This window comes from Didymosphaeria variabile (genome assembly GCF_027946475.1).
Source record: "Didymosphaeria variabile strain IMI 356815 chromosome Unknown scaffold_5, whole genome shotgun sequence".
Classification (NCBI taxonomy): domain Eukaryota; kingdom Fungi; phylum Ascomycota; class Dothideomycetes; order Pleosporales; family Didymosphaeriaceae; genus Didymosphaeria; species Didymosphaeria variabile.
In genome coordinates, this window is record NW_026611624.1 from 4387069 (window position 1) to 4414463 (window position 27395).

At 52.2% G+C, this 27395-nt stretch overlaps 7 protein-coding genes across 7 annotated transcripts; 3 read left to right on the forward strand and 4 right to left on the reverse strand.

Moving 5' to 3' along the window:
- Window positions 1–425: 425 nt before the first annotated feature.
- On the reverse strand, window positions 426–2990 carry N0V89_007902 (uncharacterized protein; the record flags this gene model as incomplete). The annotated part of the gene is made up of 1 exon (XM_056216662.1): window positions 426–2990. The coding sequence occupies one exon, from the start codon at window positions 2988–2990 to the stop codon at window positions 426–428; it is 2565 nt and encodes an 854-aa protein (XP_056070909.1).
- Window positions 2991–3839: 849 nt separating this feature from the next.
- On the reverse strand, window positions 3840–7428 carry N0V89_007903 (uncharacterized protein; the record flags this gene model as incomplete). Its single annotated transcript, XM_056216663.1, has 3 exons — window positions 3840–5347; window positions 5394–7187; window positions 7236–7428. 3 exons carry the CDS (start codon window positions 7426–7428, stop codon window positions 3840–3842), a joined length of 3495 nt encoding a protein of 1164 aa, XP_056070910.1.
- Window positions 7429–7886: 458 nt separating this feature from the next.
- N0V89_007904 (uncharacterized protein) lies at window positions 7887–9758 on the reverse strand (the record flags this gene model as incomplete). Its single annotated transcript, XM_056216664.1, has 4 exons — window positions 7887–8327; window positions 8377–9050; window positions 9106–9428; window positions 9478–9758. 4 exons carry the CDS (start codon window positions 9756–9758, stop codon window positions 7887–7889), a joined length of 1719 nt encoding a protein of 572 aa, XP_056070911.1.
- Window positions 9759–10525: 767 nt separating this feature from the next.
- On the reverse strand, window positions 10526–11590 carry N0V89_007905 (uncharacterized protein; the record flags this gene model as incomplete). The annotated part of the gene is made up of 2 exons (XM_056216665.1): window positions 10526–11469; window positions 11587–11590. 2 exons carry the CDS (start codon window positions 11588–11590, stop codon window positions 10526–10528), a joined length of 948 nt encoding a protein of 315 aa, XP_056070912.1.
- A 5808-nt stretch (window positions 11591–17398) lies between these two features.
- Window positions 17399–18970, forward strand: N0V89_007906 (uncharacterized protein; the record flags this gene model as incomplete). Its single annotated transcript, XM_056216666.1, has 1 exon — window positions 17399–18970. The coding sequence occupies one exon, from the start codon at window positions 17399–17401 to the stop codon at window positions 18968–18970; it is 1572 nt and encodes a 523-aa protein (XP_056070913.1).
- An 873-nt stretch (window positions 18971–19843) lies between these two features.
- Window positions 19844–21283, forward strand: N0V89_007907 (uncharacterized protein; the record flags this gene model as incomplete). The annotated part of the gene is made up of 1 exon (XM_056216667.1): window positions 19844–21283. The coding sequence occupies one exon, from the start codon at window positions 19844–19846 to the stop codon at window positions 21281–21283; it is 1440 nt and encodes a 479-aa protein (XP_056070914.1).
- A 250-nt stretch (window positions 21284–21533) lies between these two features.
- On the forward strand, window positions 21534–22062 carry N0V89_007908 (uncharacterized protein; the record flags this gene model as incomplete). Its single annotated transcript, XM_056216668.1, has 2 exons — window positions 21534–21764; window positions 21817–22062. 2 exons carry the CDS (start codon window positions 21534–21536, stop codon window positions 22060–22062), a joined length of 477 nt encoding a protein of 158 aa, XP_056070915.1.
- Between the last annotated feature and the right edge of the window lie 5333 nt (window positions 22063–27395).

The following is a 27395-nucleotide window of genomic DNA, read 5'->3' on the forward strand; positions in this document are numbered from 1 at the left end:
ACAGCGTCTTTAATACTAATCCGATCCACAACCGCCTCACCCCACCGCATACACATACCCGTCTGACTATTCCCGATGAACATGAACATGAACATGAAGCGCACCCCCCTAAGCAAATGTACATACACAAAGCCCCGAGACTCCATGCTAAAAGCCTAGAGCGAGACCGAAACCAAGACCACGACCACGACCACGACCAGGAGTCAACGCACTGACCGACCGACGCTGTAGGGATTACGCACGCGCATGTGCAATCCCCCAGCCGCTTCGATCAACCTATCTCCACTGCGGCGCATGCCCATGCCAGCGCCTTGTTGGCCAAAGTCGAAATTCCTCTCACCAGCTGTTTTCATCCTTCGTCCGTCTTCCCTGAAACGCACCGCCTGATACGTCCGCGCCATCCGGTTTCTAGCAGCTTCAGTCCCCTAGTACATGTTTGGAGGACGACCCTGCTGCTGTTGCTGCCTCGGTCCCGGCCCACCAAACTGCTGCTCGAACATCATCCTGGGATCCTCGCCCCGCAGGCCCAACGGTGGTCCATAGCCTTGTGGAGGAGGGAAATAGCCCTGTGGAGGACCTTGCATGCCGTTACCTGGAACCCCAGGACCTGCAGGACCTCCCGGGCCACCTGGAAACATGCCACCACGCATGTTGTTCGCGGGGTTAAAGCCTGGCGGCGGCCCCATGGGTGTGTTTCCGGCGGAGAAGCTCGGCCCTGGGCCCATCTGGTGCTGCGGACCAGGTCCACCGAGTCCAGGAGGTTGGCGCATGGGGCCGTTGAAGCCTGGCGGAGGGCGGACATTCGGTCCTTCCTGGGGTGTGGGCGGCATTCCAGGCTGGCGACCGCTCATGTAGGGTAGGTCGGGTACGTGCTGGGATGGGATGCCCATGTTTGTCATCTGGCGAGGTATCTCGCCGGCCGTGTTACGGCGCTGGAGGCCTGCAATGACGTCTCGCTCATTTTCGGAGTAGCCCATGGGCATACCGCGACCACCCTTGTGACGCGAAGCTTCCTGTTGTTGAAGCTCGCGAACTTGGTTGCGGCGTTCTTGCTCCTGGCGCATAAGCTCGTTCTCCATGTACATTGCGTCCATGCGTGGATCCATGCGCTCGCTCATGAAGCCTGGTGGCGGTCCACCGCGGCCCTTTGGCTGTCCCTGTTGCTGTCGGTTGTGATCAAAGAATTGCATGTTCTGGTTTTCCATGGGCTGGCGGGGTAGGTTCTGGTTGCCCAATTGTGGCGGTGTGTTTCGTGGCTGCTGCATGAGGTTGAGCAAAAAGTCACGCTCAGCGCTGTTGCCCTTGTCTCGGCTCACTTGTGACCGACTGTTCAACAGGGCAGCGAGGTTGGGATCTTGCGGGTTGTTATTGTTGCGCGAAGGAGGCTGTTGGTAGGGATGCTCATCGCCAGGTCGGTTCGAGTCTGGACGCGGAACTCTAAACTGCTCGAAAAGGGCATTGTCGGGCGACATGCTGTTGAACCTCGATTGTTGTGAAGGTCGGTTATCCACGGATGGTCGGGGTGCAAGTATGTTCTCTAGCAGAGCCTGCGTCTCCATCGAAGATCGCGTCGGCATCTGCTGCGGCGGCTGGCGACGTTCTTGCATCTCAGGAGGTGGTGGAGACTGATGAAAGTCTAGAGAGATGCCACCGCCTTGCCGGAGGCCGTTGGATGGTGTAGGGGCGCTCGGTTGGGGAGCAGGAGCGGAACCAATACCTGTTCCACCAAGCATCTGGAGGATGCGTTGGAAGCCTTCTTGGTCAGCGTTCTTGTCGGTAACTAGTGGTGCTGGCGAGGCGGGCGCGGGCGCGGGTGGCGGAATGGCTGCAGTGGGTTCCTCCACCTTTGCGAACATGTTCATGAACCTCGACGCCTTGGCCGGCTTCGCTTTGACTATGGCAGGTTCCAGAGCTGCTGACTCTGCGGCCTTGATGCTCGTGCTCCAAGTACCAAACATTGATCCTAGATTCGGCTCTAGTCCCGAAGGCGTGCCGGCAGACTTCAGTGGTTGTTGCGATAGGGCATCGGAAAAGAAGGATGGCAGCTCAGGGGGTTTGGATTCCTCCTTTTCCTCAGTCGGTGCATCCTTGGCCTTCATCTGTTCTTTCCAGCGTTGGAAGTCTTCCTGGGTGTGAGCCTTGGTCTCCTTTTTAGGAGCTGGCGCATCCATCCATTCAGGGTCCTCTTCTGCTTTTCCGCCACCTCTCGTCCAATCACGCTCCTTTTCGCGTTCGCGGTTCCTGTCCCGCCAACCGCCCTGACCAGTTGTTCCGAATTTACCACCCTCTGCCTCCTTGTTGGCGTCGTCGCGGCGACCCCAGCGATCGTTACGTCGGCGGGGGCCTTCCCCATTTTCGTCTGCGTCTTTTCGCTCGCGGTCGCCATTGCGACCAAAGCCTCTATCAAAGTCTTCCTGACCCAAGCTCTTGCGACTCTTGGTATTCTGCCAGCCCTCGCCCTCTTCTCGTCGACCGCGGCGACCGTTAGTGAGCTCCTTTTCGCGAGTGCGGTCTCCATCCCTCCAACGGTCATTCCGCGGGAAGCGATCGCCGGTATGTTCTCCGTCAATGGAAGTGATTCCAGTAGCCTCTTTCGACTGGCCAGGTTTCGAGCGGGTCGCGGAAGCAAAATTAAGCTTCGGGGGACCTCCGATTACAGGCTCATCACCATGATCTGTAAAGAGACGATTAATAGCTGCCACCACAGTCTGCGTATCACCAGATCCAGACTTACGCGTACTCGCACGCCGACCAAACTGGCCCATGGCCCCGAGTATAGGTCGCTCCGTGCGATGCTCGCCGGTCGCACCTGCGTCGCCCTCTCGATTGGTGCGCGACCTGCGGTTAGTCGTGCTTCCCGCATTGTTGGTGTTGTGGTCGTTCGATGCGTCCATCCATTGCTCAATCGAAGGTAGTGTATCAGGCTTCTTCACCAGCGGAGACTCGCGCAAGTGCTCCAGCTGCTCTACCGTGTACCTGCCGCCTGCCATCCTCACCGCGGTGCTGCGTGCTTGGAAGGAGGCGGGTGTGACGTGGGCGTGGTCCTCCTCGGCTGAGGTCGCTCGCGATATAAGGCGGACGATTGCTCAGTCACCAGTGGGCAGAAGGCGATCGCCGCAAAGACGAGTTTGCAATGCAAGGCGTTCAATGTGCGTATGGGTAAACAATATTTTGTATACAAGGCGGCGTAATCCTAACGGTGGAGCGATGTGTTTGTGTGAAATTTGCGCGGCAAACAGCCGACACCGAAAGCTGCTTTCGCAGATAAGTCAGCGCACACGATGCAGGCGCAGAGTAGCGTGGTGGTCGGGAGGGAGAGGAGAGGAGAGGCGAGGTTGGTGGGATGTGTAGCGCACCTGGAGCACCCTTGCGGGCTTCTGAGAAGTAAGAAGCGGAGAAGCTGTGGCAGGCGTCGTTCGCGCGCGGCAGGGCTGAGATGGCGCAGTAGGTGGTAAACAATGGGTAAGGTGAGGCAAGTTGGGCGTGTTCGGTGTGAGTAGAGCTGGGTCGATGCGAAAGCGGGCTGTTGGTGGGTTCTGACGACGCAAATGCAGCTGCTGTCACTGCTGAAACGGGGCATCCTCGGGAGGCAGCTGCGACTCATGACGCCACAACACCAGCCACCGCTTCCCAGCTAGGCAGGCACGGGATACCGCATGCCACATGAACGATGCCGGATGGACTTTGCTCGAGTCTGTGTAACAATTGGCATCATGATTACGATGCATCGGCGTGAGGGATTCGCAATCTTACTTGGTGGCTCGTCTTTGCTGCTAGCGGAAAGCAGCGAAAATCTCAATATAGCAATATTCAAAGTCACTGCCAAGGCATATTCTACCTCACGCTGCCACCCCAACGATGCCCGCCACAACTCCTCCAATCGTCCCACTACTCCACTGATCCACCTTCTCCCGATCACACAGCTCGTATACCCTCGAGACCAACTGCCTCAGCTCGCGATGCCGATAGTCATTGTTATCAAGCATCATTCGAATCCAACTCACGAGCCCACACCTCGTGATTAGCGTCGTGCTCCCACCCACACTCGCCGCCCTCAATAATACCCTAACAATCTTCTCCTTTTCCACAATCGCGCACGACTTGGAGGCGTAGAAGCTAAGGAGGCGCTCAAAAATGTTGTTGATGCGGAAGATTTCCATGTCGTCGGGCGTGCGTAGACAGTCGAGGAGATAGTCGAGGAACCAGCCGACCTCTTTGTGGTAGCCATCGTCTTCGTCGGGCTCGCTAGTGATGATGAGATTTGAGAATCTACGCGGTAGGCTGCGGACCTCCCAGAATGGACGACTGGTAAGGAATTTGCTGATCTTGGGGTACATGAAGTGGATAGGTTCCGCTAGGATTTTGACGCACTGGGCCGCAAAGACACCACCTACGTAAGGTAGAGGCGTCGAGGCGGGCAGAGTATCAACCGTCTCCAATGTTTGGTTGAGAAGGACCCAAAGTTGTTGTTGATCGCTTTTGTCTTTGTCAAGTGATGCTATAAGCTGGCGGACGTTGTGGACGGCTTGAATACGGATTTCGGGATGTTTTGAGCAAAGGCATAGCAGGAGCTCGCCAATGTCTCCGTCCTCAATGCTCTCCTCGAGCTCTTTCTTACGCCATCGGTTGAGCCCAGCGTGCTTCTCGTCTTCCTCAGGTGGAAACTCTAGGTCCACGGCTAGTGAAATCTTAACGGGTTCTTCTACTGGCTGTTCAGGCGGCGTCGGGGATGTAGATGATCTCTCAGAAGCGCTAAAGTCTGTTCCGGTAGCAAGTTTTAAAGCCTCCTTGACCTTTTCCTTGCCCATTTTCCATAAGAAACAGTCTTTGAGTACGTCCTTGTACGCCATATCAGCAGATTCGACCAGTGCATCGCGAACCAGCTCCAGAGTGTGCTCGTCCTCTCCAATCAACTTCAAAAGATACATGATCTTCGAAAGCCATTGTGCTAGGGGCTCTGCTGGGTTGCCCTTCTCGGTCTTGCCTCCTTTGAAAGGCCATTGCTCGACCAGTGTCATCAGTAGGGGACTGAATGGTCCGAAGTCCGAGTCTGCTTCCGGAAGCTTTGCGCGCAGAGCATCCAATTCATCAAAATACTTGATCGGACCTTTACTGAACCGTGCGCAGCAATCGCCCAAAAATTCCAACACTAGAGACGATTGACCGCACGATGCGCTCAGGCTGGCAATGAGTGCATCGAGCGCGTCCGGAGCAGTCTGGGTCTGAAACATTTCCTGGTCGCGGACGATGTCGACGAGGAGGCCTTTGGTTCCGGCGTAGAGCTCGCTTTCTGGCGAAGAAGCGATGAGCTTGATGAGCGTTACAAACGGCGATTGCGACAGGGTTTCTACATCAGTTAGCAGGTATTTAATAATGACGGAGAGGGGTCATACTGTTACTTTGCCACCAGCGCATTGCTGGCGAATGCCTCGCCATTTGTATCCAGTGCTCTAGCTCCATAACACAAAATGCCTTCTCTTCCGCCGACTCTTGTTGCTTTCCCGCCTGAATCAAGGCATTGCAAAGTGGTACGGAGACGTCGAACTTTTCCTCGAGCGCTATCTGGGGCATGACCTCGTAGTAGAGCCTCAAAAGTCTTGTGATTGCTTCGCGCTTCAACCCTTTCTGAAAGGCTGGCTGTCGGAAAGCTGTAATGATGGTCTTCATTGGAGGGCATCGTTGCCCGAACTCGCTCACGATATTTGCTGCTGTGCTTGACCACGACTTACTTGGTCTGGTGATGCGAGCATTGTCAAGCTCGTTGAGCACCTTGCGCAGTTTGTGGAACGCAACTATGAGAACACGTACGGCGAAGAGCTGTATGAGATCCGAACTGCTGTTCAAGCACTTGACAAGTACTTGTTGCGTAACGGGTTGAGGTAGCACACTTTGCAACAAGGCGTATATTGGCGGTGGTGATCCGCGATAGCCTTGCAATGCGCCAAAATATTGAGGAACGGGCATCTCGATCGTCTGGTAGAGAAAAGCGGAAAACCCGATCCAGGTAGCTGTCAGTTTAGGTTCGTAGTTGAAGTCCTTTTTCTTGTGAAAGTAATCGCCGATGAGTTCAGGACAGGCCTGAAAGATGTCAATGACAAGCTCCTGGTGCAAAGTATGTGCATAAGGACGTAGCGACTGCAGAAATTCGGAGAGTATAATGTTGCGAACAGGAGTATTGGAACCAGAGGAAAGGTCAAGACCAAAGTCGCCATCAGGATCGAGCAAATCATCCATCTGTACGTCCCCATCATCATCATCGCTGGCTTGCGGGTAGAAGCCTTGGGTGGGAAGCATCACACCATAGGCGGGTGAGGTGCAGACCAAGCGCAAGAAGTCGTGCGCCAAAGCATCCGGAGCCTTTTGACCTTCCTCAATCGAGCCTTCAGGTGCTTCATATCTGTATAAGCCAGAGATATGAGTGAGTACCCTTCCATTCAGGATGCGGCTCTTGACTGCGCGGGGTATGGCCTTGTCCAAGAACACGTGGTTTCGGAAGGCGTCGAAAATCTCGGATATGAGGTGCGGTGGATCGACCGTTACATGGTCGAACACAGCCCGGATAACATCCTTGTTTCCCAAGATCTCGGCCTTTGTGCGCTCGTCCTGATATCTTAGGTGCGCAAGCAAGTAACGGACCGATACCGTCCTTACGCTGGGTTTCCGCTGGATCTCTTCTGCTGTCTTTCCCTCTACGCTCTTCCATGCCCCAATGTTGCGCGTCAAGATTTTGGGGTCGAAGGTGAAGTCTTTACGCGCATACACAGTCCTGGCGAAGGCACCCTCGTTATACTTCGTCATCTCAATGAGCAGGCGCACTGCTGGAAGGATGACAATCTCTTTGCTCGTGGGTGCCGACACGTTCCGAACAAATCGTCTGGCAACCGAGGGCTGTAGTAAGGTCCTGCAGAGGAGCGAGCCATATTGTTCGAAGTCGGATTGCGTGGAGAAGACCTTGAAGAGCAGCGCCAGTTGTGCCGTGACCTCCGCCAGCAACATATCAAAATTGGTTTCCGCGGCATAGTCCCATGCCTGCATAAACTGTGGAAGCAACACAGTATCTTTTGCATCCTTGCCAGTTGCCTTTTGCGTATCAAGGAATTCTCGTAGTATGGCGCGCTTGCGGGGCAGATCGTGTTGTTCGGTCGAGTATAGGATCGAATCGAGGAACTTCTTGAACGATTGTAGGCCTTGAAGAGTTAGCTATAAGCGAACATCAGCTTCTTTTCGACGCATACCTTGTCGCAGCGACGCGACATTGCCTTGGTCGAAAATGAGGGCTCTCTGTAGCTGTTGCGCCGAAGTCACTTCCGCAATCGTTCCTTCCGCCGGTAATTCTCGGTCGTGACTGCCATCGACGCGCTGTCGCTTCGCATGGTGTCCCGTATGGGCAGCCTTCGGATTGGCCTCGAATACCGATCTTTTGCCCATATTTTCGTTGTTGGCGGGCGCAAGCTGTGAAGCTGCTGGTCGATGGCGGGAAGCCAAAAAGTTCGTCCAACGATTTTCTGTTTCCTGGGGTATCCCTGCAAGCGCTGAACGCACGGACCGTCGTCCTCGCCTTTCCGTCGCCGTGGTCTCGGGGACATCCGTCACAATCCAGCACATCTTAGCCTGCGCCGCGATGAACATTACATTCTATCGCGCCATAGCATGCTCTCATTATGCGGGCTCACATTATTGTCGGAGCACTGTGATCCTCAGCTCAGTGGTCATGCTCGACAGATGAGTAACGAAGGCTGAAGAAATATCACGAAAGGTAATAACACCATTTCTCAACTATTAGAAATGCGTAGTCTATAAGGACAGGTACTGTCATATAAGGTATGCGACAAGCGGAGATCTTGGAATCCAAATGACTGCTAGTCTCCGCACGAGAAAAGCGACCATCACACACTTTCCTTCTCGCTCACTGTGTGCTCTTCCTCGACCTCGCTCTCCTTCTTTTCGTCCTTCCCTCCTTTCTTCTTCCGCACATCCACCCAGCCCATTCCAAACGAGCACAAAAAGGCTATACTGGCAAACGCAACCAACATCAACCAAATATTCTTTAAGCTCTCACTATACGCGTTCAACACACCATCCACTTCCCAAGGTCTGTCGGGTGCGACAAGCTTCCTCACTGCATCGGCGCTAGATCCGGCTTCCAGCGCCTTTTGTGGAGAGACGGACGGCGCGTATTGAGCGAGCTTCTTAATAAGGGATTGTGTGAAGATGGTGTTTGCGACAACGAGGAAGATGGCTGCGGCGAGGTTCTGGATGAAGATGAGGAAGGCGAGAGAGACGGGGATGAGGCGCATGGGAAGGGCGGATTGGGTCGCTACAAGAGACTAAACGTTCATTAGGAGGTTGCGCAGAAGGGGACGGAGAGGCACTTACCATCTGCATGCCTGCGCCGCGCCCAGCACCGACAAGTATCAAGTATCCAATCCATCTCGCGGTGCTCGTATGCTGGGTCAGCGTCGACAGTAGGCCGTTGCCGATAGCTACCACTGCGCCGCTGAAGACCGCCCATGGCATGTAGAAGCCTAGCTTCGACACTGCGGCGCCTGACATGATTGCGAAGAGCAGCTGGCTCAGGATCTGTGGCAGCACGTTGATGCCGCTTTCCGTCGGCCCCGCTCCTTTCACGCTCTGGAAGTACGTCGGCACCCAGAGGCTTCCTACAAATACGCAGACACCTAGGCCGATGGTCTGCCCGATGCATGCCAATAATATGCGGCTTTTGAACAGCGATCCTGGTATCATGGCTTGATCCCCAACTCTAGCTTCCCATGCGATGAAGATAATGGCCACAACCCCTGCGCCGACGAAGAGACCTATCACGGTCGCGCTGCTCCAAGCATGTGACCCTTCACCGCCGAACTGCAGAGCGAGTAGCAGCATTATGCAAGCTGGCGCGAATAAGGCGAAACCGGGGAGATCCAGCTTGTGGAGAACGAGGTCTTTGAAGAGAGCGAAAGAGTAGGGCGCTTTTGGATTTGGCTCCGGGATGTGGATGATAGCGAGCATGGCGGCGGTGACGGCTCCTATGGGAAGATTCATGTAGAAGCCTACAACGACACTCCATAAGCAGATGCACACGGTAAGCAAAGGGTCCAGACTTACACCATCTCCAGGTTGCGTGTTCTGTCAACGCGCCCCCAATGAGCGGACCAGACACCAAACCCATCTGCCCAATCCCAATCATGATTCCGGTATACAATGGGCGTTTTTCCAGCGGCGTAGAATTAGTGATGATGTTCAACCCGCCGTTCATCAGTCCGGATGCGCCCAGTCCAGCTAGTGCACGTCCGCCGATGAGCATCGAGGAGCTCGTCGCTACAGCGCAGACAAGAGATCCAAGCTCAAAGACGAAGAGATGTACCATGAAGACATGTTTGATCCTCACATGAGTGTAGATCTTGCCGCTGAGAGGCTGTAGGGCCGCACTAGGGATTCTGTCAGTGAGGGTCGCATTGGGGTTCGAGGCTTACTTACGCAGCCAACTGATATGCTCCACTATACCATCCTACATCTGGCAGGGAATGAAACTGGCTCGTAATGTGCGGTATCGCGGTACTGAGTATGCTCTGGTCGAGCAGCAGCAGGAAGGTAATAAGAGAGGTACTAGCGACAAGCAGGAAGAGTTTGAGACCAGTGACATGATGCATTTCCGCTTTTGCTGATTCCGTCTTCGATTTCATCTGCACGAGCGCACCTTCGACTGGTAGCGGTGCAGGCTTGGCGGTCGTCGCGGTGGTTTCAACGGAGGTCGACATGATAGGAAGAAAGGCGCGGTTCAATCACGAAGCCGCAAACTCAAGGCAAACGAAGTATAAACAATTAATGAAGGAGCGACACGAATGCTGAAGGACTATAAAGATTGTGAAGTGTAGTTAAATAAAGAAGCACTGCAGCCTAGGGCTGGAAACCCGGTTACGGGTTTGGTGGACGACCGGATTTGGGGGCGCGAGTATGAATTCCGCTCCAGGCGGATTTCGTTCGACGAATCAGCGCGACGCATCCACTGCGCTCTTGCGCATCATTGGCCTCCGACTTGCGCAGGACATACGCGAGTGATGCGAAATCACTCTCATCTGCGCATAGTGATGCCCTAAGCCATACTCTGATTACGGAGCAGATACCACACCGGACGATTTTCGCTCTATCTACTGGGCTTGAGGATGTGCAATCATGGTGAGTCAGTGCGGGATGGTCCGTAATGTTTTGGACATTCTGTCGCTGCAGTGATGGTATTATGTGGGGGCTATAACTGCTGGTGTACTGCACGAACAAAGGGATCAATTGGCACCTGGTTCATGATGTCTGATGGGTTCAAAGATAGGCAGACACGCCGCCATGACGTGGTCTTCGATACCATAGGTATCTTTCTATTTTGCCGTAACGTCTATAGGCCGAAACCTTTTAGCACGTTTACTGCTCAACCTTAACCCTCGGTCGAGCAAGTGGCCCACCCACGACGAAAGCCATGCTACAAGTGCCACTGACTCCTTTCACCACAAAGAAGGGTATCAGGAAGTGTCAACTAAAACTGCGCCTCCCCCCAAACATTCGTAAACCACATATCCGCATTCGTCAACCACGCATCCCCAGCACCACCGAGCTCTCCCGCTGTGAAGTCCATACCAATGCCTGTTGCAGTTTCTAGATTCTCTCTCCACTTTGCACTGAGCGACTTCAGCCCTTCATGCCCACCAGCAAGTGAAAAGACATTGTCTTTGCTACCGTTCTCTTCCTCCAGCTGGTGGCAAGCCTCCTCGAACTTCGTGCATACTTGGTCAAAGTACCATAGCACGTCCGCAGTTGCGCGTGCAGCATAACGGTCCCAGCCTGGGTAATCTATCACAGAGAGCGAGTAGAGAACCTGGCATGTGTTGGAAAAAGCGAGTACTTGGACCATATTCATGGTGACGGATGGAATGTTCATATAGTTGTCGAGTGAGGCCTTACAAGCGTAGAGGCAGGCGGTGAGGTACTCGATGCGTTGATAGTCCAGTGCAGTGTTTGATATCGAAGGTGTAAGACCGAGCAAGGCGGGCTCATATATTTGCACTTCGGTAGCGTAAAGGTATAACATAACCATGTCGTGCTGCAGCTGTGTTTGCGAAAGGCCCCCCTTGACGACATCGAGCATAGTTCGCAAAGCTTTGATCTGATGCAACGCATAAGTCGCACTTGGTGGGTCATCTTGAATTTGCTGCAAAGTGTTGTACGCATCGACCGAGACCCGCGAAATACGAGCCATTCCCACAAGAGCAAGGTCGCCTGCGTTGTCAAGGTTCTGGGAGAGTTTGTCGCAAGCCCTTGCGATGCGCGAAGACCATCGCATAGGTTCGGCTTTGATTGCAAGTCCGGCCATGGCAGAGATCGCAAAGCATGCAACGAGAGCACGGCGTTCCTCGTCATTGTGCGTTTCATGTTGATCTGGAAGCTGACCTACTAGCACAGGGGGCTTCGGGCAGGCCATGACTATGTCAGTTGGACGGTTGTAGCCTAGATCCGAAATTACATGTCTTGCAAACATTAGTCAGTATGGGTTCCTCGCATATGGTCAAGTCACTTACTTGGCAATGTTGAGAAACATACCCATACCACCTCTTCTCGAAGGTGTAAAGTATACTTGCCAGGCCAAGCAAACGAGCAAGCATAGTAACAGATCGATGCTTCGCTCACCACCTAAACAACCGATGAGTCATGCATGAATGCGTTGTTCTGTAAGGGAGACTGACCGGGTGCGACGCGCAGCACTATCTCTTCACGCAAACGACGTCCAAATTCGCCCTGTCGTGCACGCGACTTTTCGCAAATCACTTGGATAGCTCGATATGTGTTGGGACGCTCTCGTACAAAATCTTCGACGGCCTGCGTATTATGAGTATGGAGAATATTGCGGGCGGGTGTACACTAGGACAGAGTAACCTAAAGTACTCACACTGTCGGGAACATGAATAAATGGGAAGTGCCCAAGATATCGTGAACGGAACCTTGAAAAAACCTGTTGGGGTGTTTGCTCAGACGGGAAGGGCTCGGGGTCCGGACTGGTAGGTAGGACGAGTGGATCATGTGAACATATTGGGTTCACCTTGGCCTGCGTTATCGATATTGGCACGGACGGCGATGGCGTTACAGATGGTGTAGACGCTTGTTGTGCCTAAGATAACATTAGCTCCCGCAAATAGCGGCAGGAACAACGGGATTAGTCAGTTCAACGTACTTGCAGTAAGGTGACGAGGCTGTCCAGCTTATCTTCAAGTTGTGACTTGCGAGCAGTCTTCTGTGACCCAGTTTTTCGAACAAAAGATGCCGGCTGACATTCTTTGCTCAATCGGTAGCACCTGCTCAGATTTAGACCTATGCAATCCTCAATCTAGCGAAACAGACTAATCTCACCTTTCGCAGCCTTCACCTTCCCTAGGCATGCATTTGCACTTAGCCTTGACGCAATTTGAGCACGCATGGCCGTAAGCGGTGGACGTTCTGGTGATCGGGCGGTTCATGTTACAAGAGTCCCAATCCCGCCGATTCGGACACTGGCAGTAGTTCGAAATGCAGTTGTGGGTGGTATCGGGAGCGCGACCTGGGGTGCGTGGATAACAAACGCGGAAATCGGGGACCGGAACCCCGAATCCCGTTCACTTTCCCTTCCTGTCTTAGCGTCGTATGTGCTGGAGTGCATCACCACAATCCTGGGACTCTTATCCGATATTTGACGGATCTATTCCCAGTCATCGACTTTTACGCAATGACGATCAATGTTCCATCTTATACCGGTACGTATGTACCCGCATTGAAAGGTGTTGTCCAGTCCGAACACGATGCGTCGCAAGTGCCGAAGCCCTGTATAGACCAGAGACAGATGGTCTTACTATATCCCCAGTCGTAGGATTAGCCCGTCGCTTGAGAACATGGTAAGGAGATATGAATCTCGACGCCTTTGACGTCTCCCCATCTATTCAATCCAGCTGGTAATGTACCAAAGGCAGTGCGAGCACTCACAAGAGGATCATGACGATGTAGCGCAATGTGATCGCTCATTGCCTTTCGTTCTTGCATTCGAACAAGTAGTGCACTACGAGCCGCACAAGTTACGTCCACGCGATCAGGCCGAACCTCTGCTAATCAAGTTGTCTTCAGCCTAGCGACGTGTCCTACCACCAGAACGAGAATTGTAATACCGCTTGAGGTATGCCAGGATACATTGAGCCTCACGAAATGCGCAGCGGAAGCCTGCGTCTAGAGTGTAACCCTGATCTTTCAACTAGTCCCACCGAAGGTATGCTTGACAGCCGAAGCATGCGACCGTGCAAAACGTTTTATTTGAATCTGAGGGACTGATCTCTTACTGGCATCCCATTGCACCCTGTTACATAGGTTACTATAATTTTGGGTTCTTTGCAAATGTTTGCTATTGTGGCTACTGTTTATCGTTCACTTCACTTGCAGGTCGCACAACAAAAGTACGGTGGCTAGAAGACCACGTCTACAAAAAGGCGACTCCGCCAAATTGATCATACAACCTGGCGACGTTGAAATCTTTCGTTCGCGCCATCAACATCTACTCAAACTGGATTTAAGCGCCACCTCGACAATTGCCAATCTCGGCCACCTCAAATTTACTCCTCGAGTGCTCCCTACATTATGGCGTCAACTTTGTTCCCAAAAGCGGAAGAGCTTCTCGTCGCATTCTTAGTAGATTCCACTACCTCTATCGGCATTAATCAACCCAAGAAAACGTGGTATCACGACCCGAGAAGATCATCGATCAACAGGCAGCCCTTAGCAAGTGTTTTGTCTGTGTCTATATTTAATGATGTCTGGTCGAGTCCTGCCCATAGAGTGACTTCTGCCGGATTCTTAAATCCCGAATTCAAAGAAATGTCTGAAGCACTATTGGTCCGAATGCTCGGCTGCTATATTATCGATGAGTTTGGTCACCAGCGACCATCCTAGCGGGCTTTCCCGGTGAATGGAATCATGGAGTTCTAACGTTGATCTATCCGGAAGGCGACAATGCGACACACAATGCGACATACAATGTCATCAACCACACGGACAAATAGTCCCGCATGCATCTAACGGGCATCTTCTCTTCAATTATTATAGCAGAGCAAGCTGGCGACATCTCTACCTGGACTCAAGCGGGGAACTTATTTCGCTGTCTTTTATGTGCAAGTAATGCGAAGCCGCCCGGAAGCGTTAGAAGCTTGAAGATAGCTCAGCCAGATGGGACAGATTTTCTCCCAGTCGGAAAGAATAGTGGGGTAACAATGAATGAATAGGAATGGTGAATCGGAAAAGCTTGATATCATTCACATCAGTTTATATGCTTCCTAACGTATGCCGATTTCTGCACCACCTTCCATTTACTTCCTACTCCACCCTATCGTAACTAACCATATACCTCTGATACGGGTCCGGTCTATCGGGCGGCGCATCAAAAAGCTGGCACGTAAGGTTAGACAGTCCGGAATCCCAACCCTGTTGGTGCGGAGTTCCACTCCCGAAGAAGCAATCATACGTGAAGGGGATCGACGTGTAACCAGTGTGAGTGGAGAACTGATGGCATCTAGAATCGTCGTAGCACACCCGAGCACAATGATCGAAGGCCTGTGTATAGTTCTGCGCAAAGAGGCCGTCTTGCTCGGTGCCTTGAAGGTTGTTCTCAGAGCCCAACGGGTAGCAGAAGTGTTCCAGCTGGCCGGTGTACCTATAGATTGCGGTGGTGGTAGCAACAACGCTGGTTGTCGTCGTAGTAGTAGTGGAGATGGTGGTGGTAGCTGTTATGACGGCTGTGGCTGTGTCGGTGTATGTTGAGTAGACAAATGAAAACGGGAATTGGGTAGCTGTGACTGTAGGAGTCGTCACGAAACAGCTGCAGGCGGTGGAGATAACGGCTGGACGGAATTCACGCAGTGCTATGGTCGTCAGTGTAGAAGAATAATTGGGTTGGATGTAATGCCTTACGTTTAGGTAAATCAACGCTCGCGTTTGGAGCCTCCGATCGCTTGTTCACTACGATATCTGTAATCACTCCGAGGGCACCTGTTCTGATGGCCGTCCACGCTGTCCTGCAGACTACTTTAGCGAAGCACTCACATGTATAGTACGAAGATTCATACGAGGTTGTGGTTTCTGTATAAGTCGTCAAAGCTGCTGTCGCAGTCGAAGTCGAGGTCACAAGACTTAAGGTTATAGTCGTAGAGAGAGTGTAAGTTTCGGTTTTCGTAGTGATAACAGTCTTGGTAGACACATGATTGTATGAAGAGCAGAACGAAGAAGCCCCCAGCTGATCGAGAATGGACAGTGCCTTCTTGTTGGAGCATGCCTTGTTGCCTTGTCGAGGTATACGTTGACCAGAAGCAGCAATGGATCCTGCAACAAGCAGGTAGATACCGAGCACCAAGGGAACATGCATATTGAGGGAAAAGATATCGCGAGTGAATGACGAGACTGAATTATCCTGAAGCTGATGGGAATAATTGTCGGTTCACCACCGTACCTTTAAATGCACAGAACGGCGCAAGCCACGGCATACCTGCTGTCTATTTTTAGATTCAAGCATGTTCATCAGATGCACATGCGCCACAAGGTATATGAGCACTCGCGTGTTCTTGGGGATCATTGACATGCAGGCCGGCCTGCGTCGGAAGCTTAAATTGCGTAAGCAAACACTAATACTTCTTTTGACTTTATGTTTCCTCCTCTCGGAAATGCAAAGAACACAGCCCTTAAGTAAATTTGTACCAATATAGTTCTTGATTTGCTCTATGCTATAGGCGATACCAAATCATAACGAGCATAGGGTCAATAGCCCAGAGCCCAGTGTAAGGCGTGCATATTGATGTGTCAATCTATTCTTCCCTCCACTACGGGTGCAAGGTCGGATTTGGCGCCGGGGTACCCGAAATTCTAATGTGTTTAGCCTTCCCAACCTGATTCGATGTCATGGCGAGGACGTTGCTCCTGGCGTTCAGCCTCCTGCGGGATTTCGATGGTTTCGACACCGGATGCGGCTGGAATACGAGGGCAAAGTGGATCCTCCGTGTCGGTTGGCTAGCATGGATCGGAGAAGCTTGGAAGGAACCTGGAAAATTCTCGAAGATGAGCCCACATTTATCCCGCTCGGGACGCGTGAGGGAACAGGAAAGTATCTGATATGCATCAAGTAGTGGACCAGGTTCGTGGTGACCCATTAACTTTGTATATATGTAGTGGCAATTGGCGCCTTTAAGACTAATCTCATCTTCCTTTAACATCCGCCTTGAACGGAACAGGCGGCCATCTTAAAAGCTATGTCGATAGTATCATCGGTGAGGGCGACACTGTCGCCACGGAATTACTGAGGAGCGACGGCGCATACCTAGGCACAGTTACCATCGACGGCGTTCGTCTTACCAGTATGATCAACGGACTATGCCCACATTACTTCTCCATCATCACTCCACAACCACGAATCGGACATACATCTCCGGTTTCCCAAAGAAGCCGTAGTGCAGCAAGTCTTTCTCAAGGTGAAATCCTTCCCCTCGAACCTTTAACACATCAAACGCCCAAAGAACCTTGGCCAAGAACAACTTCGCCTGCATCCACGCCATTTCCCTGCCCATGCAAATACGTGGGCCGATACTGAAGTGATACAAGATTTTTAGATAATCACCAGCAAATGCTGAATTGTCTGATTTTGGCTAAACTGGATGGATCACAAGGGAGATGCGGCATTGGATCTGTACCTACTTCTTATCTTATGTATTATAAGTGATCGCATTGAGGAATGGCGCCAGAGCATATTGAAGACAATTTGGAGATTTGCCGTCTAACGCAAAGTTCAGTTTCTGGTTTAGAAAGTCACATCAGGGAAATTGTGAACAAACAAGGCCTCGATGAAATTTTCAATCCGTTCTAGTGGCAGATGAAACACACTGTACATTTAACGTGCGTGAAATTTTACCGTTTTCTTTTCATGTTGTCATGGTTTCTCGTCATGTGCCGCCAATGGGAGCGACCTCTCTGTTATATAGGGGGATGCACAGTGTGTTAAAAGGTTCCCTCACCGTAAGTAGCACCACCAACCTTGGGGACAGAGTTTACGACCTGTCTTAGCTCCACTCATTCCAACGGATTTGGTGTCTGACGTCAAACCTTCATGAATCCACTGAAATTCGACCTCCCTGGGCTCTACGACCTTGCTCAGGATGTGGCTCATTTTTTTCAGGGCTTCCCTTTGATCCGTGGCACTCCTGAACAGCGTCGAGCACAGCACAGTAAGCGTCATGAGCGTAAGCGGGTATTGGGCCGATATCGCGACCAGAAGCAACGGGAGAGTCATTGGAAACAGCGTCAGCGTCGAGATTATGAGCGTCGCCAACGCGAAGGTCTTCCACAGCCAAGGACCACAGGCATGAGTAGGTTCATCAGTCTGATGCAGACTTACGCGGCCCCTGAAATTGTCATCAGTGATGCCGACAAGGAGACGATCAAGGATCTCTATCGCGACTCGTTCCAAAACGACCCTTCAATGAAGGTCCTACTTACGGAGAACGCACAGCAAGATGAGCGCTACTTGGCCATGCCTGGTCGATTGCTATCATCGCCTGGCTCTTTACACACTGAGATCCATAGTATCTTTCGGATCCAAAACTTCGCCCATGACTCTTCCGAGTTTCCCGCTAATCTTCTCAGCATTGGGCCCTTAATTGGTGATGCTAGAGCTCTAGAGGCATGGCACGCGATGTGCCCGGCATTGGTTCTTGCCACCAAGATCCTAGTGGATCCTCACATGGAGCCATTCTGGTTCCATCTTATGTACGGCGCGCCGATGACCGGCTACAACAGGAAGCCTTATCTTGAGCGATCCCCTCAAGAAGATGATTTGATCACAGCACGCAAAGATTTCCGTGATCTTCTCCGGACCTTGCGAGATCGAATGACTTTCTTTTGGCATCCGAGCGACGGACCTACTGGAAATCCTCTACACGGGTGTTACTATCCGTCGTTCTGGGATGCCTTATGCCATCTTGATCCTCGGAATCGCGGATGGGATTTGTACGACCGATATAAGGGTGGTTGGTTTAAAGTGGCATCCTACCAGTATTCAGGCCACATCGCTCTGAGCTCGAATTTCTTATTCCACTTACTCAGCCCGGCTTCTCCGACACGGGTTTCCGAGGCAAAGTATGCACGACTCCAGGTTTCCCTTGCGACCACTATTGTGCACGAACTTGCCCATGCCATATACAGGTTCCGATACTTGTCATCACCAGAGATGTTTATCCGCCCAGAAGATCTCTCCCGAGGCGAGACTCCTGGTTGCATTAACCCTGACGCCCAGGTCAAGAAAACACATGACCCTTCCAATGTTATGGCGGGGCAAGAAATGTTTGTCTTTCCCTCTGACTTGGTCAACGAAGCTGGCTGGTCGTTCGAGTACTCACTATGGGGAGGCGTTTGTCTTATGTGCGACTTGATTGGCCTCAAAGTCGGAGAAATGCAGGCCGTGTTGTGGGAGGACCATCTCAGCGTCCCCGACATACGTGTACCTGTCAACGACAAGTGGGTTCAAGCTCTGTTTCACAAGAAGACCTGGGCCCACTTCGCAACTCATATTGGTCAACTCTTGAACGTGGTTAAACAGCCTACGACGTTTTACATGGGGCGATATTGCATGGAATCCCAAACGTTCGACATTGTTTTGTACGACACTAGCCTCGCTGAAGATCAGATCACCGACATCAGGGAGTGGTGTCGTCAGGTGCGGAAGATGGACATTGCCGAGGCAATCAAGTCGGGCAAATTTTACGAGCAGACGAAAATTCGGATGGGTTATCGTGCATGGGGCATTGGATCGATAATGCGCTTCGTCAAGGCAGGAGAAACGAAGGATTCCGGCCCACCTGCTGGCGAGGCTCCGTGGCTCGACTACCCTGATGCCGATCCTGTCTCCCCAGAAGCTGACATGAGTGAACCCCGTTAGCTGGGCAATCAATATGCAGAAGTTGGAGTCAGGCTCCAGAACATCAAGGATGATTATGGGAGGTTACGTCTTGCTCAACCTCTATTTCTTGTGAGCATGTGATAGCACAATACAAGATTCTTGTTAATTTCACTCATCAATTTCGAATAACCGTATCATCTGCTAGTTGAGCCCTGTAAATCTCTGCGACGCTCTGTATGTTTTAGGCACAGCGACTGAGAGTGACAGAGGAACGCTTAGAATCAATTCCACTTGCTGGAGTGTTGCTGTAATCATGAAATATGTGCTGTCTTTGTTGTTCAGCTAGATTTCTCTTGACAAAACTGTGGTCCATGTCCTTTGATCACGTGACTTACTAGACGGCCAGACCTTCCGCTCTTGTGGTCGCCAGCTGCTATTGAGAAGGATTACTCGCTGTGAATCTCTCGATATTTGCTCTGGGCTCTTGAGAGAACTACATAGGTCACACACTGCCTCCCGCCTTAGCGATAAACGTGAACTCTATCTAGGGTTTGGTTTCACCTACTCCCAGCAAAGGCTCAACTACATGAATCATTTTACAATAACTTGTCTTCGCAATGGTGATCATTTAGCAGGTCCATACTCGAGGTCGAAAAGCCACATTGTGCATTGCAGTCAATAACTATCTTTCACTAACATGGGATCACATTGTGCATCTGAAGTCCCATCAATGTTCGAGCACCTTAGATTCACCGGGATGGCCACACTCAACGTCGGTCATATAAACTCCCTGAAGCTCCCCACCCGGTAGAAAAACATACTCAACCACCAAGCCAGTGCCTCAACCCAGTGTACACACACAGGCACACGCTGAACACCAACATGTCTCGTCCCATCATGGCTTTACCAACCATGAGTGCTGCTGATAAGGAAATCGTCCGGCAGACCTATATTCGAGTTCTCGGCCAAGATGAGCTAATGAGGAAACTGGAAAAACAGTTGAGTTCCCCAGGAGAGATTCCAACAGCGACGCATCTAAAGGTAAATCCAGCCGGTTCAGAAGGCTCAACATCTTGGTTAGACCTGCCCTGTGCCTGGTACCCGCGAGCTTCGCAAGCAAAAAACATCCCTGAATTTCTTCGAGCCAACGGCATAATCGATATAAAGCTGGGACCCTCGCAAGATTATATCGACTTTACGGATATACATCCTCTCTTTCGATTCGAAAATTGCGCAATAGCGCTGTCCGAAGATATAACGAGGAAGGCATGGGCTGCCATGGCACCAGCATTGGCTCTCAGCACCAAGTGGTTGACCACCCCTGAGCTCCAGGGATTCTGGCATCGCCTGGCTTTCGGAGAGCTGACCACTGCAAATGGCAAGACATACTTGGCCCGCTCACCCATCGAAGATAATCTCCCGCTGGCTTGTTCGCGCTTCGGGGAGATTCTGATGGTGTTGGCGGACAAGATTACATTCTGGTGGGTGCCACAGGTACTGGATGGAGGAAAGGTGAATGGGTGCCATACGAATAATATCTTTGACTCCATCCACATCCTTAATAAATATTTAGCCGCACAAATCAAGAGCCGTAGCTGGTACTCCTCTCGCGACTCTTATGATTACGGTGGCTATATAGGAATCAGCTGCGAATTCCTCTATCACCTTCTAAGCCCCGAGTCCAGCACACGTTTGGATGACTGCGCCATGATGAGGCTGCAATTCCAGATTGCATTTACACTGTGCCACGAGTTGTGCCATGCGGTTTATGCGTGGCGTCGTTTACCGAACCCGGAAATTTACGTGTTTCCTTCTGATGCAATGGCAGAGACTGGTCTGAGTTGGGGTCAAAATGTACTCGGTGCTGAAGTATGCATTGAGACACACGCATTGGATTACATGACCGGTAGAACATACAAGTACTTATACAGCTACCCTGGCCTATTTTACGTCGTTCACGACCGATGGGTAGACGCGTGGTTTCGCAAGGACACTTGGGCGCGAATAGACGAAGTGGTACACCGCAATCTGTTAAGGCTACCTGCCGCCGCTGGTTTCTCTGGTCCTACTTTCTGGATTGCACATCTCTTCGTAGGGGGCTTGATCCGACCCGTGGTGTACAAGGACAGGGAGATCGTATGGCCAGGATTTGCGGTGGGCAAGGTGAATGCCCCGCCAGAGGGCATGTCGCCAGAAGAGTGGTTCGCTAAAGTCCGAAAGCAGGACATGAAGCTGGCAATGGCAATTGGGTACAAGAAGGAGATGTTTCAGGAAGCGGAAGGCCGCTATGCGAAAGCGGGCCACTTTTTGGAATTGTCCGCGCAAGATGTGAGTAGTTATTCCCTTTTCTAGATATCTTTTGAACGTATTTCATCAGCAATGTAGTTTAAGTGACCCACATGTGGTTGAACCAGTTGAACTAAATGAGACCCGAGAACGCTAGTTGTGAAAGCGCGTACATGTCAAAGCGCAAACTACGTCATAGATGTTACGAGTACAACCAAGTACCACAATGCTTCTAGAACTCCATCTATCTACCACGCAAACGATTATCTTAGAACTACCTATGTAGGAGCGACTTCCATCCTCGGAGTCAACTTTAATGTCTTCACAAACCCTCTCAAAAGCGCACCGCATGAGCTACCGCATCGGCCGCGGCGAACAAGGCGTCCTCACCTTCGAGCCATACAAATCCGAAATCCTGCCGCTATGGCGCTTCAAAACGCCTGCCATAGCAAGGCAAAGTTCAAAGCAGATATACGACAAGTTTCTCGAATATAACGAACGAGAAGACTTTGTCGGCATGGACATGTGCCGGAAATTCTTGCAGATGGTGAGTCGCGTGGCCAAAGGTTTCTAATTGTAGTGTGTTCATGCATGACTAGGGTATGACTAGAGCGAAGAGGTATGCGAACCATGCTGGTGGGAGAAAGTACGACAAAGAAACGGGCGAAGAGCTGGAAAGAAGCAGTAAGCATGAGGGTGCAAAGGAGAAATTGGAAGCTTCGGTGATTTTCAAAGAGGTGTGGGAGAAGGCGAAAAAGCACGAAGGGTATCTGGACAAGAAGGAGATGTTTCTCAAAGAACAGAAAGAATGGGATAAGCAGCAGAAGAAAGACGGAAAGAAGTGATTTGAAAAGCGTGGACAGCGGAGCAAACACGACATCCGATCTTCGACACTTTCGTTGCAAGAAGCGAACCATTAGGACCACCGGAGTCTCTGGCACACGCTGCATCGCCCCACAGGCTGTGCGGACACTGTCTGAAAAGTGGTGTGGTTGCACGATGTACAGCGCCCAATACTCATCACTGGCCGCCAACCATGTCTCAATCGTCGAGATTTATCTCAACGATTCTTGGAGATTCCGGGATCCTTTGGCATCCCACGCACGACACAACTTGTTCGCAATGGACGACGAATCTGCGCCATACAACTGAAAGTGTAACGGATAAATAGGGTATCTAGAGAGCAATTCCTGAGCAAGAAGGCCATCTATCATAGCACACGACAACGATCAAGCGCCACAATCTGCTCTATGTCAAGCTAAAATAGTTCCGGCCTGGATATCATGTGAACACACGGTACGCTCGCCTCCGTCCTCAACAACTCTTGCCAACTCACTTCGTCTCCCATGAGCGTTGCTGCTTATAGCACGTGCAAAGCATACCAAAAGAAGCTAGATACAGTCCACTCACAACGTCAACGGAAATACACGCCTTATTTCAAATGCTGCACAAAGTTACCCCCACCATCTCAACTCCAGTACCGAGGTCCTGCGTATTATTCCCGTCTCCTCAATCCCTCGTCTATCAAACACCCCAAGCCTCGAGCTTCACTAAACCTTAGCACAAGCCAATCACCACGTGTCCCAGGAAGGCTAGATACGACTGCACGTGGTGGCGCCCTCTCGAGCGGGTGGCGGCGGCGCCGGCGTGCCGATCCGACGCCGGATGCCGAGGATCGGCAGGATCGGCAGGAGGGGTCGAATGTTCAACCTGGGACCTTATCCAGGATTTGATAATGGGAACGTCGGAGTGAAGCAAAATGGCGTGAGGAAATGTTTGATCGCCTGTGATGGTGAATGGAGTCGGTCCGTCTCTGCCGTGATGAATGTATCACATTGTGCTAATGCGGTTTCTACGAGGAGCTCGGTCTTCATGGGGAATCCACGCCGACGACTTAGTTGGCGTAACGCAGTAATAACGTTCTGCTGTGACGAGGTTTAATAGAGGGGATGAGGGCGCTAGAGCTATAATTTAGCTCCTACTAAGGAGAATTATTAAATTTCAACGTGTAGGGTTGTGGTGTCGCAGTGTCAAGTCAGGGATCACTAAGAACGAGCTCCTCGTAGAAGGTAGTTCCGGGTGCATGTTGCGCGTTTAGCCATATTCTGCGCGAACGTCAGGCAACGTTAGAGTCTGGACATTGGGGCAGCGTGTACACTGTGTGATGGAGATGAGGCGTGAGTGACTAGATGCTTTGCAATATAGACTTCACCATCACCACCCTTGAAAGACCGGTTTCATCAGTTCAGGCTATGTAGATGGTTGGCGAATGGCTTACATACTCTGATGCTCATGGTCTGATAGCTCAGTGCTCTCTAACGTTCACCACACCCAGATGTCACCCCCTCCGGTAGAACAGCCAACGAACAGGCTGTTTGCGAGGTCCAGAGGCTAAGTACCGACGGTCTAGTCCATCGAAGCCGTACAAGGCACAATAGTAGTCTGGAACATGGCAGCTTTGACAGGCTAAGCCTCGCTCAAACGCCGATAGATTATCCTGAGTGTTTTTGCCATGGCTACGACGAGGGAGACGGCTATCAGTACTGAATACAAACACTAATTCGCAGCTGAAAAAACACCAGTGTGGAATTGCCAGACTCGGGCTCTGACGGACGCCTTGTCGCCTGCGCCTGCGATACTTACAACCGCAAGCACGCTCGTCATCCCTCTCCTCCCTCCTTCTCCCCCTTCTCCTTGCGCTCCATCCTGTTCCTGACTCCCTCCACGAGATGACATATCACCAGTCTACACAGCCCATTACCCCTCCCCTAATATCAATCGAAATGGCACATCGTATCACTGCCCCATCTAATGCCGTCCCAGCCGCCCACCCAGCACGCTGTACTTGCTAATGAAGCGCTTGCCTGAGTGTAGTGGGGTGGAAAGCATCGCCATCCCACCTTCACCAAGCGGAAATCCGACTTGAGTGGAGTACAGGGAGCTAGATGGACTACACTGTTCGATTAACATCTAAAACGTAACCTGACAGATGTAGTTGCGATGGGATGGACATGTGTAGAGGCCGGCGTGTTCACGCGCTGTCTGTTCTGTCCTGTCCTGCAATCGACACAGTATCTCTACTATTCCACACGGGTCTCCCTTCTCATGCTCAACGTCGACTGCTCTTGCTCTGCCCGTGTGCTTCCACTATTTCTACCCTTCCCATACCCCTGCGTTTCCATGCAGACTCGACCCGTACCCTCGCCGATGGCATACCGCTATAATCCCCTCAACCAAGCTTCTCACTCCCCTTACTCTCTTCGCATATTAAAAGTCTAGGTTAACACATCTATCTTTACCCTGGTTGCGAGATTCCATCATTCGTGTTAGTGAATCTCATGTCACGAGGGGTAGAAATACACGCTGGGAGTATAGATGTATAGTCATAAGTGAGATGTCATACTGTAGGCATAGGATGTTACGGGCGGTTGAGCGACACATGGCGCATGGATGTCTAGACTCCTCTTTCAGGTGCGGCTAAAGCAGCAGAGCTGTATGATTTGAGGGGATGTCTATAACGACAGGGCTACTTCAGCGCAATACCAGCCAGGAATCGCGCCTCCCAGCAGCCCAGCTCGACGTCCCATTCCCACCTACAAATCATTTCAGAACCGTGTATCTATATCCCACAGTGGTGCTACTCTCCCAGAGCAACAACCTCCCCTCATCCACAGTCACCCCACACAAATTCCAACCCCATCCAAGCGTGCAAACTATTACAAGTCGGAAACCCACCCTCCACACCACTACCCTCACCAACGCATTAGGCTCGCGGCCCCCTCCTTCAACAATTAGTCTACATTACGATCACCCTCCCCTCGGTGCTACCCACACCCACCCAACACCAAGGCCGAGCCCGCCGAACCCAACGTCCCAACGTCCCGTCCCACCTTACCTACCACAGTAATACATACGAACGACCCATCCGGCCCCCCAGCCGCCTCCTCCGAAGGCCCTTCCTGGATCTTCCTCGGATATTCTCCTGCACCTTGCAGCAAGCTTGTGCAAGCTTGCGGAAGTGCACCCACGGTCTCCTAGCGGACGTTGCAGGAACGGCCCGTTCGTGGGCAGGGCGGTATCCGTCTCCGCTTTTGTGGGACCGTGGGACGAGCGCGGCGTGATGGGATGGGATGGGGACTTGGCTTGGCTTGCAGGTTGCTTGGGCAGCGAGCGACTACGGGACGTTGGGAAGGGAGAAAAGCTAGGGATTGAGCTGCGGGTATGTGCCGAGGTAGTGTGTTGGTGGGAGGTGGGCGGTGGATCTACAGAGTGGCCCCATAGGGGGTGTGGTTAGGTCATGGAATGGAATGGAATACAGCAGGTGGGAGGGAGCAGTCGTACGACGCGCCGTTTGTGTGGACACGTGCAGCGCGCAGTAGATAGTATGACGGCGTGAATGGCGCGGATGACACTCACTCACTCGCGGTGCACGTCGAAGTCCACCCTACCTACCCGCGCATCCAATCCGATCCAACCCAAGCCAATCCAATCCGATCTTCCCACCCACCCATCTCGCCCGAGCCGCAAATCGATGAAAATTACCCGCGAGGACTCGTCCGTCCGGCGTCCCTACCCTTCCTACAGTACTAGCCGAAGTCGTCCCGCTCCCTGTCAGACTCCAGGCAAGCACAATCCCACCAGCGAATCTCGCAACCGGGAAAAGCACCCGACCCGCTCGCAAGCTTGGAATCCCACACAAATCTAACGGTTACTTACATGTGGAATCGCGACCGGACGACCCGCAGGGTACACGCGCACGCCTCCAACACTCAACAGCACGGCCCTTGCCTTGCCCAGAACAGCTCCGCGCCCGAGCAAAGGAGAAGCGATAGGAAGCGTGCACGTCAAGAGCGGTGGATTGCATCGGCTCTGGTACGCGGCGGGCGGGGCGGCTCATCGGCGTTTCGCGGGCGGGCCCGCGGGATAGGAGAGGTCCACGCTTCGCTGCGCGGAGAGGCGCTGCTTTGGTACGTGGGAGGGACGAACGGGCGCGAGGGGGCACGGTTGCGAGTAGGTGGGTTTGTCGGTGGGATTTATCGGGATCGCTCCATCGTTGCTTTTCATGTTCATATAGAGCGTATCCTCCTAACGGTGCTGGATACACAGTACACGTATATCTAAAGATGAAACGCGAGAAACTATAGCAAAGGGTATATTATGCGCCTCACGTTCCTGGGCGGTGCCTGAATTGTGCCCACGGCGGAATCAGGTTGATGAGATACCGAAAAGTGCTAGGCTGGACTGGCACCACTGGAAGATACAAGGTACAGTACAGTGTGAAAATGACTCGTGCGGCGGGCCCGGTGGGGTGTCGGTCCTGCTTTGGGTTCCTTGTGCACAGGTTCCTGGTTTGATCTGCCTCAGCGTGCGTGCCTGAGGGCCGCGGAGCCGCGGAGCCGTTGGGGAGTGCAGGGTTCGGCATCCGGCTCGGCTGTTTGGACGCTCTTGATTATTATTATTCAAGAACTTCCTATTCGGATCTCTGGAGGTAAAAGGCAGATAGCAGAAGACGAGCGCGCAATGAAAGACAGTGGCCTCGTTCGATATCCTAAGGCAGAGAATGTAGTCTAGTCTAGTCTGGTGACCCGAAAGTCTACCCGGGTACCTATACTTCGCTAGCTGCCTCAGCTTAGCTTAGCTCGCAAGGACCCGGTAGCGCCTACGTGCTTCGCCTGGTTTTCATAGACTACATGAACTCTATGTGTTCCGTCGTCATGGCTTTTTTCATCTTTAGTATGTATACCTACTGTGTAACGGGCCCGAGGGCGGGAGACGGCAAGGCAAGCCCCAGGGTCCTGGATTACATAACGAGAGGTGTGCGAAGGACACGATGTTTGGGATCCACTCAGTAGCACATCCACTTTGCTAGAGGAATGATGAAGTCCGTGAGATATACAGAGTAGGACGTACCATGCCGTCTACTCCTACCAGATGCTCTAGATTTCTCCTATCTGCCTGTCCTGTCCTGTCATGTTGAGCTCGTAAGCTGCTTCCCCTCCTGCATGCGTGCCAAAGCAAAGAGCCGTGGAACGCTGCCTCGCCAACACACCTCCTATCTGCTCCGCTCATATACCCTCCCTCTCCTAAGCCTAAGCTGTGATTTCAATTCCAAAGCAGCGCTCGCAGCTGCGCTTCCACCGGTCAGGCGTTGAGACGACCACCTAGGATGCACGAGAGA